This window comes from Patella vulgata, chromosome 1, assembly GCF_932274485.2.
Source record: "Patella vulgata chromosome 1, xgPatVulg1.2, whole genome shotgun sequence".
Lineage (NCBI taxonomy): Eukaryota > Metazoa > Mollusca > Gastropoda > Patellidae > Patella > Patella vulgata.
The window spans coordinates 43,214,165-43,229,751 of record NC_065879.2 but is presented as its reverse complement, the minus strand read 5'-3'; the positions used below and the strand labels follow the sequence as shown (position 1 = coordinate 43,229,751).

Below are 15,587 nucleotides of genomic sequence, written 5' to 3'. Positions count from 1 at the left end.
ATTGTATTCATATCTGTTGTCAGGTCTCAGTGTGGAATAAAAGAGGCTGATATTTAATAGTGTGGGGTGTAGGGTGTTCTTGATCAATGTGAACACATTTTGTATTGTATAATAATAAAGAAAAATGTCACTGGTAGTAATGTTTTCATCCTAATGGACAAGTTGACAGGTGTTGGTTTCAGTCAAACGAGTCCTCCAATAAATTAACCCTTAAATTTTCAAATTGTGTTTTTATCCAATTGTTGATTTCCTTTTGCCATTAATTTGAAATTTGCTCCAATGTTTTTCATTTACGGTCCATATTTGCTTTATTCCAGTACTTGAAGAAGTTGCTATGGTGTTTGTAAAGGTTTCACGGAAGATTTCACGGTTTTATAGATGATGTGCAGTTTACTGATGCAGATAGTTACAGATTCTACAATGCTTATACACATAGAGTGAGTGAGGTGTTTTCGAAAGGAGTCTGGTATAAAGAATACTGCCATAAATGGATGTGAACTTTTTCACAATCCACAATATATGCATGTAGGCTTTTTTTTTTTTTTTAACTGAAATAGTAACCAGGGAAAAATTTACATCAAATACTCACTCATTCCATAACTTCTTGATGGCCCAGAATCTACAACAGAAAAGTATGATTTTTTAAACTGATATTATAAATTTCATGAGAATATTCATTTGTCTTGCATCTATGTATGTAATGTTATATCCAGTAACATATCTGGTATATTGTCTAGATAAAGACACAGATATGCCAATATTGTAGCAAGCATTGTATCTAGTCATGTCTGAATTCCATTCTTATAATGCCTTAAACCAGCGGCTGTCAGGCAGGATACGCCCACATTTTGCAAGAGATGGATAGAGATCAAGCTAAAAACAAAAACGATTTTTTGAACAATCAGGGGCCATAATCCAGAAAATTATGGCCTGAAATGCGCAAATATCAAAAGGGACTGAGATTTTATGAATATAAAGATATGTTTTAAGTTTTATCAAAATCGGATAAAATTGAGACCTCTAGAGGGTCCATAACCTTTGTATTACATATTAATACACAATTTGCGTACAAAGAACGGCCATTTTGTCGGTCAGTTTCATTTCGATTCCCGAAATTCCAATTCAACGTATACCAGCGGACGACCACATTTTGCAAGAGATGGATAGAGAACAAACTAAAAACAAAAATGATTTTTACTACAATCAGGGGCCATAATCCAGTAAGTTATGGTCTGAAATGCGCAAATATTCAAATTCAACCTTCACTATGGTGGTGGCATGGTGATATAACTAAACGGTTTTTAAAATCGGAAAACAAATTGTGACTTCTAGAGAATCCACAAGCGAAATGAAATGAAATGGGGTTTAACGTCCTACTGTTCTGATCGTATACTAGGCTAATGAAGACGGGCATACGCCATACAGTGTGCTACGAGGGAAAGCGGCACTATCGCCTACTCTTATATCAAATTCCAACTGCCTGAGGATCTTTTAAGTGCATTCTAATATATACACGGGATCTTGGTTTTTCGTCTCATCCGAAGGACTAGACAGCTGTCCTTGTCTAGCTCTCTGTTCTGCACCACTGACAAGGGGAAACCACGTCAGAAAATCTGGATGAACTTTCTCGGCCAATGCAGGATCGAACACCCGACCTCCAGGCTAGCAAGCCAGTGTCTTAACCACCAAGCCACCATGGCTCCGAATCCACAAGCTAAAAATGTGATTTTTCGACCAATCAGGGGCCATAATCCAGGAAGTTACGTTTGGATATGTGTGATTATCAAAAGGAACCAAGATCTTTATGATAAAAACATATATTTAAAGTGTCATCCAAATAGGATATAAACCTTGATATACCATATTTTTACACTATTTATTTGTGTACAAAAGGTGAACATTATGTCCGTCAGTTTTTTCTGATTTTCATGGATGGTAACTTTTGAAGTTAGAGCATTCACAAGGTTCAATAAGTGAAATAAGGGCCATAATTCTAGACGTAATAAACAGATATTGTTGAAATTCAATAGGCTTCTTCGTTTCACTAACTTAAATATTACATATAAATTTCACAAAGATCGGATGTTAACTTTTGGCATTAGAGCGTTCACAAGGTTCAACAAAGTGAAACAAGGGCCATGACTCTAGACGTAATCAACGGAAATTATTGAAATTAAATAGGCTTCTTCATCTCACTAATGTAAACAACATATATCAATTTTAAAACAATTGGATTATAACTTTTGGCGTTAGAGCGTTCACAAGAAATTGTGAACCGACGGACGGACGGGGGGCGACGGCAATATACGTCCACATTTAAATGTGGGCGTATAAATACCATAAATTTGCCCCCACCACATACTTCAAAATGCTCACTGAGCGGGATCATCCTGTATTTTGGTTGAAGTACGAGGGGTGATTGATAAGTAGTGAGCCTCGATTAGAAAATCGTGCAACACAATGATACCACGTTTTGCACATGCACTATTATATTCCTCGGTCTCTGTCACAAACTTTCATCACATTCAGTTCAACTGTTTGACAATCAAGCAGGGCCTGTTGTTATCAGAAAATGGACCATATCGAGGCGAGAGCTGTGATTAAGTATCTGCATAAAAAGGGTCTAACACCGAAAGCCATACATGATGATATTGTTGAGACATTAGGATATGATGCTCCTTCATATGCCACAATTAAAAGGTGGTCAGCTGAATTCAAGCGTAACCGAGACAGCATTGAAGACGAACCCTGCCTGGTCGACCAAAAACTGTGTCAATACCTGAAATGGTACAAAAAATCCATGATCTGATAATGAATGACTGGCGAGTTACTGAACGATTTATAGCTGGGGTAGTTGGTATTAGCCAGGAGAGTGTTCATTCTATTATCACTGAAACTTTGGAAATGACAAAAGTTTCAGCACGATGGGTGCCAAAGCTTTTGACACCTGATCAAAAGCGTTCAAGACACATGTCAGAAGGGAATCTAGCCTTATTTGAAACCGATCCTGACCGCTTTCTAAAACAAATTGTTACTATGGTCTGGATGAAACTTGGGTCCACCACTTTCAGCCAGAAACAAAAGAGCAGTCAAAACAGTGGAAAGGTGATGGCCTTGAGCATTATTCTGGGGGTGTTCTCATGGTGGATTACCTCCAAAAGGGTCAAACAATTAACGGTAGATACTATGCAGCACTTATAAGACAGAGAGAGAAATGGGGTTTAACGTCCACTCGACACAAACTAGGTCATTTCGGGACTAACATATGGTTTAATTTTATTTACATGATTCGCTTGCGCGTTGGGGTCTTTAGCAGTGGGATGAAACAGGAGGACCCGGAGAAAACCCACGAGGTTGGACAGGTGACCCTACTCCTTGCCACGTACAACCGGGGATTTTGAAAACATGCCAGTCGACTCAATGACAGACTTAATGATACAGCGCGCGCACGCTAACCATTCGGCCATCCAACCCCCCAGCACTTATAAGGCAGTTGAGGCAAGAAATTAAGACCAAAAGACGAGGAAAGTTGACCAAAGGTGTGATTTTCCACCAGGACAATGCGCCAGTGCACAAATCAGCTGTTGCCATGTCAGCAATCCATGACTGTGGTTTTCAACTTCTTCAGCATCCACCCTACTCTCCTGATTTAGCTCCTTCAGTCTTCTGTTTCCTGCTCTGAAGAAATTTCTTTCCGGTAGGCATTTCCCGTCTGACGATGACGGCATTGCCGCTGTGGATGATTTTCTACACACCCAAGACAAAGACTTCTACAGAACTGGAATAAAGGCTCTGCAACACCGATGGCATAAGTGTATTACATTGAAGGGGAACTATGTTGAAAAATGAATGCATTTGATTTGAATTTGTTTCTTTCTGTGTTAAGACTCACTACTTATCAATCACCCCTCGTATGTGCTGTCGATGGAGGTTCATTCTCAACCTAAGCATCATTTGGGTCTTTAATATATACCTTCCGTTAAGGATATGGATGTAATTTTCAATGATAGATTTCCCATTTTCCTGGGACGGATTGAATGTAGTAACAAAGGCAACGTTCCTTTTATCCGAGTTTACAGGAACTTTAGGTTGTCTTAATACGCTTTGATCCAGACTCAATGCTCTTTGGTTAGCATCGTCTATTAATTTGCCTGGATATCTTAGTTCCTGTAGTCTCTGAACTTTGACATCTTGATTGGACACAATTGTACAAATTTCGCTTAGCTAGGTTATATGGGATGTTTCATTTCGTATGAGATGGGTGACAAGAGTTAAAATTTAGATATTGATATGTATCGTTTTTTTTTGTAATACATATTAGTTTCAATAGAGAAAGTCACGTGTAGCTTAACTGTCACATGATGCGGGGTTTCCTCTGTAATTGGGCAAAAATGTGTAGATTATTATTAAATAAAAAGAGATAATAAATTCTTTTCAGCTAATTTGCGAAACCTTTTAAAGCTCTTGCCAAAAATGAAGTCCTGTTCCATCATACAATATAACCTCTTTTATACTTATTTACTAGATGTATTATTAGCTTTAAGATTTTCATCAGCCATTCAAAAAGTTTTAAATGAGTTCCTTTCCTGAAATTTGTTATCTAAATTCATTTAATCATTATGGCATTCATTTTAACTTTATGGATTCAGCGATGAAGACATACCCCTGTAGCTTGTTTCTCTGGGTGGAGGACCTCTGCCAACATGTATATCATCTCTAGATGAAAATCCACCTCCACTGCGACCACTGCTATATTCCCTAAAACATACGCATACAGAAATTAAATTGGGTTTAACATCCTACTGGGCTAATGAGGACGGGCATATGAGGGAAATTTTGCCCAGACAGCGGCACTACAGCCTACTCTTATATCGAATTCCAACTGTCAAGGGATCTTTTACATGCACGCCAATGTGTACATGGGACCTCGGTTTCCCATCCCATCCGAATGACTAAACAGGCATACAACTTGCAAGTTTTAAACCAATAGAGTTTAAAGAGTTGAACAAAGAATTCCTGATTACTGAACATTAAAAATTCAGAGAAATAATTTTAAGTTAAATATATAACTACAATGGATATGCCAAATTAAGCAAGCACTTTACACCCTCAAACCATTTTACATTTTAACAATACATTACATATGAAATGTAGAACAAACCTTGAGTCACCATAGTCACGTCTTGGCGGTAGTGGATCTCTGGAAGGGTATGACTCCCTGGAAGAATAGGTATCTCTGGGTGGAGGGTCCCGACCCATATCACGACTTACGTAGTCACCTCTTGAGCTGTAATCTCTACCTGATGAGCGCTCAAAACTGTCCTTTCTCTCAGGTCTGTATGGCCCATAGTCATTTCTACTACAATTAAATTAACAAAAAAAAGGTATCGAATTGGGATGATCTGAAATGTTATTTCAATTAAACATACATTATGCAAGAGCTAAATCTGTCTATTGCAGGTCTTTATTTAGGCCTGAAATGTTATATAAACTATTATTAATTAGACATTTATTAACAAACCAAGACCATAATCAACTCTCAATGGCATCACATAGTCAAGATTTTATCGAGATTAGAACGGTTCGCCATTTAAAAATTTAATTAAAAATGGGAAAGCAAGGCCAAGTCTCGAATATACCAGTGCCCCGGTTACCACAATGCACACATCTTTTCAAAACTACAGGCAGTGATAACTTGGCTCAGAATTGAAGTAATTTAAATGAAATTTTCAATATTTTCATTTTACATCATTTTTGAGCTATTAGTATTATAGCATGAATCATCAGCTCTTTATCTAAATCGTATAATGTATCTTTAATGAGACAAAATCCCAAATATTAAGCCAAAGTCAATTTGTTTGAACACAGCATTAATATCTAAACTGTTCAATACATATAGTCTTATGTATACGTGTCCTTTAAAATGTACTAGACATGCAGCTTTTCATGACTGGCTGGAAATATAACCGCATGTATATCATGCAGAATAAGTGAACACCTGTGTTCTCACAAAACAACGTGGCCTAACGCATCCGTATTATTAACGAAAATATTCAACATTCATAACATCGTGGCAGTATATCGTTTTGACATCGATTGTTTATGACAAATAAACACCATTAATTTTGCATGTAAAATTACACTGAGGCCTATTGTGTCACCCGACTATCGAGGCACACGTTAGCAAAAGCTAAGTCGAGTTATTTATCGTGGCGTAATCGTGGCAATTTTCAACAAAAAACGACATGATAATCATGTTTCGTCAAACCATTGCGACGTTTTTAATGTATTTGTCCGGTAGTTTTGATCTGATTTTCACAAAATTCGAACTCAACCATCATTATGGTGTAATGGTGATATACTATTAAAGGTTTTTTTAAATCGCAAAAATATTGTGACCTCTGGATGGACCACAAGCTAAAAACGTGATTTTTCATACAATCAGGGGCCATAATTCAGGAAGTTAACATGTGATATGCACAAATATCGAAAGGAAACAAGATCTTTCGGTTATAAGCATGCATTTCAAGTTTCATCAAAATTGGATCAAAATTTTGTCGGGCAGTTTCATTTCAATTTTCCAGAAATTCCAATTCAACCTTCATTATGGTGGAATGGTAATAAATCTAAATGGTTTTTAAAATCGGAAAAAAAATTGTGACCTCTAGAGAATCCACAAGCTAAAAATGAGATTTTTTTACCAATCGGGGGTCATAATCCAGGAAGTTACGTTCGGATATGTGTGATTATCAAAAGGAACCAAGATCTTTATGATAAAAACATACATTTAAAGTTTTATCCAAATTGGATAAAAACTGTGGCCTCTAGAGGCTCCACAACCTTTGATATACCATATTTTTACACTATTTGCGTACATGAGGAGGCCATTATGTCTGTCAGTTTTTGTCCGATTTTCACGAAATTCGAACTCAACCATCATTAGTGTATGACTGATATATTCACACGTTTTTTATTACATTGGATAAAAATTATGACCTCTGTAGGGACCACAAGCTTAAAACGTGATTTTCCGTACAATCAAGGGCCATAATTCAGAAAAGTTACAATCCGATATGTGCGAATATCGAAAAGAACCAAGATCTTTGGGTTATAAACATGCATTTCAAGTTTCATCAAAATCGGATCAAAATTGTGACCTCTAGGAGGTCCAAAACCTTGATATTCCAGATGTTCACACTATTTGCGTACAAGGGGTAGCCATTTTGTCTGACAGTTTCGGTCCAATTTTCACGAAATTCGAACTCGACCATCAATAATAGGTTTTAACTATGATATACAGTACGGAGATCGTGAAAGTTTGACCAAACACGATATTACCATGTTTTCTATCGTGGAATTCCATGATTTACCGAGTGAATATCGAGTGACACGATAGCACTGCCACGGTGTTGAAAACACGGTGTGACTCGGTGTTTTAATCAAAACATGCCTCTCGTCGTTTATTTTAGGTGAAATACATGTAGCACTTTAATTATTATAGATCAGTTACTACGTTGGCATTTTTCCATTAATCTGAATATTTGACGGGTAGTTCGAAATCAGAACAGGAATAAACACATTTTTCGGGAAAAAATCCCAAGGAACTATTCATTCTTCTTCTAAACAGAATATGCCTAAAGATACCAATACGTTATTACTTCATTAATATGTTCCATATTTTTAATACTTGCATCACTCAACTATTACAAATTCATTCATATTACGGAAAAATGATAAAATGTGCACAAATCGATTCTGGTCTTACCGGGGTGTAGTTTTATCCATCCAAATAGTAATTCACACACTGACAAATAAGTCACAAGGTGCATACATTATTGGTAAATCACACCTCAACTAATATATCTTTTCTGGTTTAAATCACAAATGAATTAAGTCTTCGTCACCTGATATGAAGCACACTTTGATGAATACATGTACATGGACACATATCAGTCCGATAAAGGCGATAATATAATGCTGACTTTTCATCTCCGCACCAAAGAGTCTGGGGAATCCATACTGTCAATCAAGGTTTCATAATGTGAATTGGCACGTGACATCAAAAGAAACCAACTGACAGATCATAGACGCACATTTTACAACAAAATGATACCCTGTTGTAGTCGTCTCGACAGAACGACTTGTATTGTAAATTGTCAGTACTAAAAATTACCAAAAAAGGTTTGACATCTTTATTAAAAAAAACAATCACAATTGTTAATATGATTCTGATATGCAAATGGTTGGCATTCAAGAAGGGTCACAATGGTTTGTTCTTTGCAGGTCAATCAATTTAGGCATTTCAGTTAAAATTAAACGTAAGGGAAATTTTCAAAAGAGATGTCTTGTAAAATAACCCGTATTTATTATTCAAATATTTTCTCAATAATGTCAAAATAAAGAAAACAACGTAAATCTTACAATATGACTAACTACGAAATTATTCGTCTACGTTTCACGGGGTTGTTTGTATTTGGCTTGACACCCCTGCCCCATCCCTTCATGTAATACCAATATGTAACGAGAAATTGTGATTACTGTTTTACGGTAAAAATCGAGAGATTAACGTCCACTCGACACAAACTAGGTCATTTCGTGACTAACATGGTTTAATTTTATTTCAATAATTCGCTTGCTCGTAGGGGTCTTTAGCACTGGGAGGAAACCGGAGGACCCGGAGAAAACCCACGAGGTTGGACAGGCGACCAACTTTTGGGGTTAGAGCGTTCACAAGGTTAAACAAAGTGAAACAAGGGCCATAACTCTAGAAGTAATAAACGGACATTATTGAAATTAAATAGGTTTCTTCGTTTCACTAATTTAATGCATATAAATTTCAGAAAGATAGGATGATAACTTTTGGGGTAAGAGCGTTCACAAGGTTAATCAAAGTGAAACAAGGGCCATAACTCTAGAAGTAATAAACGGAAATAGCTGAAATTCAATAGGCATCTTCGTTTCCCTAATTTAAATATTGCATATAAATTTCACAAAGATCGGATGATAACTTTTGGCATTAGAGCGTTCACAAGGTTCAACAAAGTGAAACAAGGGCCATAACTCCAGACATTATTGTAACAGAAATTATTGAAATTAAATAGGCTTCTTCGTTTCACTAATTTAAATAATGCATATAAATTTCAGAAAGATAGGATGATAACTTTTGGGGTTAGAGCGTTCACAAGGTTAAACAAGGGCCATAACTCTAGAAGTAATAAACGGAAATTGCTGAAATTCAATAGGCGTCTTCGTTTCCCTAATTTAAATATTGCATATAAATTTCACAAAGATCGGATGTTAAATTTGGCAGAGCATTCACAAGGTTCAACAAAGTGAAACAAGGGCCATAACTCTAGACATTATAAACGGAAATTATTGAAATTAAATAGGCTTCTTCGTTTCACTAATTTAAATAATGCATATAAATTTCAGAAAGATAGCACGATAACTTTTGGGGTTAGAGCGTTCACAAGGTTAAACAAAGTGAAACAAGGGCCATAACTCTAGAAGTAATAAACGGAAATTGCTGAAATTCATTAGGCTTCTTCATTTCCCTAATTTAAATATTGCATATAAATTTCACATAGATCGGATGATAACTTTTGCATTAGAGCGTTCACAAGGTTCAACAAAGTGAAACAGGGGCAATAACTCTAGACGTTATAAACGGAAATTATTGAAATTAAATTGGCTTCTTCATCTCACTAATGTAAACAACATATATCAATTTTAAAACAATTGGATGATAACTTTTGGCGTTAAGAGCGTTCACAAGAAATTGTGGACGACCGGCTGAGGGACCGACGGGAAGGACGGGGGCGACGGCAATATACGTCCACAATTCTATGTGGGCGTATAAAAACTACTTTCTTCCAGCACGGGCAATGGAGCCGTGACACCTAATATTACACTATACAAATTCACCACTATTTACATTTAATTACAGTACAGTTCTTGACCAAATGCCAGTGGAACATATGTGGGTTATCTTCCGATCATTTAAAACTAACCTTTCTTGGTAACCTCTGACAGGAGCTCTTGTCATACTACGCTCTGGACTATAATCTCTAACAGAATAATCTCTACTAGAAGGTGGATTTGCACGAGAATTCACTGGAGGATCCCTACCATAACTTCTACTTGGAGGTAGGCGACTGAAAAAAAAAATTCATCATAAATAAATACTTTTTAATTCTGTTTCAAAAAAATATGAAACTTAAATTTTCTTCCATACTGTTACCAACACAATTATTCCACAACATAACAAAATTACAATTACTCTGAAATTTTGTTTATCATAACTTTGAATTTGTCAATATTTGAATTTATGTACATGTTTATTTCATCGAATGACATTCTATCTCCCATGAAAGATTTATGTGTATAGATACAGTCAATTCCGAGATATTACCAATTCTGTTTTCCATAGTAAACCAAAATCTATTGAACTTCTCAAAACCAAAATTTACTGCTAGAGAGTTTATGCCCCAACTAATAGAAATAACATACAGTACAAACGTCACAAAGGTTTGATGGAACACGATTATCGTGTCGTTTTTTGTTGAAAATTGCCATGATAACGCGACAATATTGCCATGATAAATAACTTGGTGTAGCAGTCATTATCGTGTGCCACAATAGCTGTGTGACACAATAGGCCTCAGTGTAATTTTACATGCAAAATTAACAGTATTTATTTGTCATAAACAATCGATGTCAAAACGATGTACTGCCACGATGTTATGAATGTTGAATATTTTTGTTAATAATACGGATGCGTTAGGCCACGTTGTATAGTGATAACACGCATGTTAACATATTCTGCACGATATACATGCGGTTATATTTCCAACCAGTCATGTAAAGCTGCATGTCTAGTACATTTTAAAGGTATCCAGACCACTCGGACCAAAAAAAAGACCCCTCGGACTAACAGAAAAGACTACTCAAACCAAAAGACCACTCAGACCAATTAATTTATATTGTAAGACCACTCTGACCAGTATTTACCTTTGCTACTCACATAAGATTATATATGTATTACACAGTTTAGATATTTATGCTGTGTTCAAATTGTTTAGCATATTTACTGCATTAAGAGTGTATAGTTAAGTATTACTCTAGAATCACGGAAAAGATAGACTTTTAAATTGCAAACTATAAAGGTATTTTGGTTATCGGTCTTACAAATAGAAATAAGACATAAATAGAACTTGCAATGGGATTCGAAAGTGCTTTTAAGTCAGATGTAAGCTTGTACTTACCATAAAAAAGAACTGAACGCAACACAAGTCTCCAATGTAAGAGAATATTAGTTAATTATAACCGCTATCAAAAATCCAAGGCACTCGTTTTATTTTAGAAAAAATAACTGTATTTTGATCGAAAAGCCTTTTCCACATATACCCCAAATCAATGATGAACTGTTAACTTGTAATGTGTGCAGATTGGTTTGAATAACAGAAATGTCCCGTGTATAAAAGATAAAATTACACGTAGCCATGTGTTGTCTCCAGTCGTTAAGACTACATGGCGCCTCAATTAACTGAGTTATACTTATTGTTAAATAAACTGTTAAACACTTACTTATTGTTAAATAAACAATAATGTATGGAATAAATAAGTTTTACTCTTCGATTTTTGTTGATTACCGAGATTAGTTCACTGCTGTATATTCGTATTGTTTGTTAATTGCCGTTATGATTTAAGGTCAGTTCACCAATTTTTTTTGTAGTTAAGTATATTCGTATTGTTAGTTAATTGCCATTATGATTTTAGATTAGTTCACCGATGTTTTTGTAATAAAGTATACTCGTATTGTTTGTTAGTTTAAGAATTCCGAATAAGAATCAATTTAGAATACCAAAATGCAAATCTTAACACATTGTGGTCTAAACTGTGTGATAAATTATAAAATGAATCGTGAGAGAGAGAGAGAAATGGGGTTTAATGTCTACTCGACACAAATCAGGTCATTTCGGGACAAACATGGTTCAATTTTATTTCCTTAATTTGCTTGCGTGTAGGGGTCTTTATCAGTGGGAGGAAACCGGAGGACCCGGGGAAAACCCATGAGGCTGGACAGGCAACCCTACTCCTCATCACGTACAACCAGGGATTCGAAACCACGCCAGTTGACTCAATGACAGGCCTCATGATACAGCGCGCGCGTGCTAACCATTTGGCCATCCAACCCCCCAAAATAAAAAGTAAATCAATGGAACCTGTTGTAAGGTGGACACGATTATTCTAATCAATTAAATTATATACGAGTCAAGTATTACCTTACATGTATCTATGTACGAGTTTGCTTGTGGACGGGTTAACTGACACCCATTCAACTTGTAAATTCCAAATACAAACTGCTAATGGTACCGTATTCATACCATAGACGTTAAATATCCTAATTAATAAAACCGTTCTGTTTCCAATAATTATCACAGACACAAATATTAATTTTGATTGTTTTATCCATCAACACACAGAGTAAAGATCTAACAACCAGATCTTATGAATTTGAGCCTCTTCAATAGTTATAAAGCACATCAAAGAGTGTAGAATAAATTGTCTAACAGAAAAATCATGCCTTGTTTTAGTTGTTAAAGTAAAGGGGTGTGGGGCTATTTATGGAATGACGTTTGTGCACAATATAAAGAAATGATTACTACCGGTGTAAGGAATATAATTTTGTTCATAAGACGCTCTGCATGCGTGAACCTTCAAGTCTGTACCGATTAAAAACCAGCAGCTGCCAGGCAGGATAAGCCCACATTTTCGAGAGATGGATAGAGAACAAGCTAAAAAGAAAGTGATTTTTCCTACAATCAAGGGCCATAATTCAGAAAATTACACTTCGATATGCGTAAATATCGAAAGGAACCATGATCTTTGGGTTATAAACTTACATTTCAAGTTTCAACATAATCGGATAAATATTGTGACCTCTATAGGGTCCACAACCTTGATATACCATATTTTTACGCTATTTGAGAACGAAGGGCGGCCATTTTTTCTGTCAGTTTTGGGTCGATTTTCACAACATTCGAACTCAGTCGTCCTTAGGGTGTAACGGTGATATAATAATACAGGTTTTTAAATCGGATAAAAATTATGACCTCTATAGGGTCCACAAGCTAAAAACTTGATTTTTCATACAATCAGGGGCCATAATTCAGGAAGTTACGTTCCGATATGCGCAAATATCGAAAGGAACCAAGATCGTTGGGTTATAATCATACATTTTAAGTTTAAACTAAATCGGATAAAAATTGTGACCTCTACAGTGTTCACAGCAAAAAACTTGATTTTTTGTACAATCAGGGGCCTTAATCCATGAATTTACAGTCTGATACATGCCAATATCGAAAGGAACCGAGATCTTAGGGTGATAAACCTATATTTCAAGTTTCATTGAAATCGGATAAAAATTGTGACCTGTAGACTGTTCACAAACAATTGTGGACGGACGGACAGGGGTGACGACAATATACGTCCACATGAAAATGTGGGCGTATAAAAATTATATCAAACAAAAGAACAGGATATCTGCTTCCAAAATATTTAAAAATTATTACAAAAGATTAAGTAGCCACTGTTTGACATTAAGTTCAAAAAGGGTTACAAATCTGGAAACCAGCGGCTGCCAGGCAGGATACGCCCACATTTTCGAGAGATGGATAGAAAACAAGCTAAAACCAAAGTGATTTTTCCTACAATCAAGGGCCATAATTCAGGAAATTACAATTCGATATGCGCAAATATCGACAGGAACCAAGATCTTTGAGTTATAAACTTACATTTCAAGTTTCAACAAAATCGGATAAAAATTGTGACCTCTATAGGGTCCACAACCTTGATATACCATATTTTTACGCAATTTGAGATTGAGGGGCGGCCATTTTGTCTGTCAGTTTTGGGCCGATTTTCTCGAAATTCGAACTCAGTCGTCCTTAGGGTGTAACGGTGATATAATAATATGATTTTTTAAATCGGATAAAAATTATGACCTCTATAGGGTCCACAAGCTAAAAACGTGATTTTTCGTACAATCAGGGGCCATAATTCATGAAGTTACGGTCTGATATGCGCGAATATTGAAAGGAACCAAGATCTTTGTGTTATAAACTTACATTTCAAGTTTCAACAAAATCGGATAAAAATTGTGATCTCTATAGGGTCCACAACCTTGATATACCATATTTTTACGCTATTTGAGAATGAACGGCGGCTATTTTGTCTGTCAGTTGTGGGCCGATTTTCACGAAATTGGAACTCAACCGTCCTTAGGGTTTAACGGTGATATAATAATACGTTTTTTTAAATCGGATAAAAATTATGACCTCTATAGGGTCCACAAGCCAAAAAACGCATTTTTGCGTACAATCAGGGGCCATAATTCAGGAAGTTACGGTCCAATATGCGCGAATATCAAAAGGAACCGAGATCTTTGGGTTATAAACTTACATTTCAAGTTTCAACAAAATCGGATAAAAATTGTGACCTCTACAGTGTTCACAAGCCAAAAACGTGATTTTTCGTACAATCAGGGGCCATAATCCATGAAGTTATGGTTCGATAGATGCCAATATCGAAAGGAACCGAGATCTTAGGATGATAAACCTATATTTCAAGTTTTATTGAAATCGGATAAAAATTGTGACCTGTAGACTGTTCACAAACAATTGTGGACGGACGTCCGGACGACAATATACGTCCAAATGAAAATGTGGGCGTATAAAAACGACTTTCTTCCAACGCGGGCAATGGAGCTGTGCAGTGTTTAAAATTCGGCAAGAAAACTTGTAAGCCAACAGGAACTGCTGGTAGACGCCATTCATGAAAGTTGTAGGTCCTAACATTAACTTGTGGGCCCAATAAATATTGACAAAACACACGTACACTTCCCCACCCCAAATTCCTTGAACTTCTAAGTTCAGTAGGTGTCTTCTACAGCCATTTGGGACAGGTTTAAAAGTTAAAATATGTATTCAATATTGATTGACTATTCATATTACAATTTTAACTTTTGAAAGATTTAATATTTATACTTTGTGTATAATAAATAAATATTCACTTGTAATAATCTTGGTGATTATATGTAGGTCTACTTTATAGTACCGACAACGTATCTCGAAATTCCATTCACATAGAAATCTGAAGATTAGAATGTCCCTTCACATTCTCCGAAAATTAACAGAAAATATTGTGCATGTAAATGAAATGAAATGTAACTGGCTTTTAAGGTCTTACAAAACACAGATTAATATGTCTTACATTTCAATGAACTTATTAAATTTGCTGTCCAATACCAATAATCATTTGATTTGTTTCATTCATCATGACGTGTGGAACTGTGAAATGAAAGACCGTGACAACTTTCAACATGAAAGTAAACTATCAGTGCTGTTTGGCAGACGACACATCATTTTTTATCATTATTAAAACTGACCTGATGTCACACGTTGGGATAGCCTATATTTATGGAACAATAAACTCTTTGTTATTCATCCTGTATGACATATTGCACGTGCCTGATTTCGAAGACTTGGGTCTGCAGTACGGTAGTGAAATTTGCTGTCCAATACCAA

The 15,587-nt window shown here is 35.9% G+C and overlaps 1 protein-coding gene across 3 annotated transcripts in view; it reads right to left on the bottom strand.

The window, feature by feature from the left end:
• Positions 1–15,587, bottom strand: part of LOC126820883 (RNA-binding motif protein, X chromosome) — a 68,831-nt gene that overhangs the window by 37,031 nt on the left and 16,213 nt on the right. For 2 of the 3 annotated variants that reach the window (XM_050549160.2, XM_050549046.2), the window contains exons 7-10: positions 10,011–10,154; positions 5,162–5,359; positions 4,664–4,758; positions 590–619 (exon numbers count right to left, since the gene is read on the bottom strand). In XM_050549160.2, coding sequence (XP_050405117.1) covers positions 590–619; positions 4,664–4,758; positions 5,162–5,359; positions 10,011–10,154 — 467 coding nt within the window. The remainder of the gene's footprint in view (positions 1–589; positions 620–4,663; positions 4,759–5,161; positions 5,360–10,010; positions 10,155–15,587) is intronic. The other variant, XM_050549151.2, reaches the window with a different exon arrangement.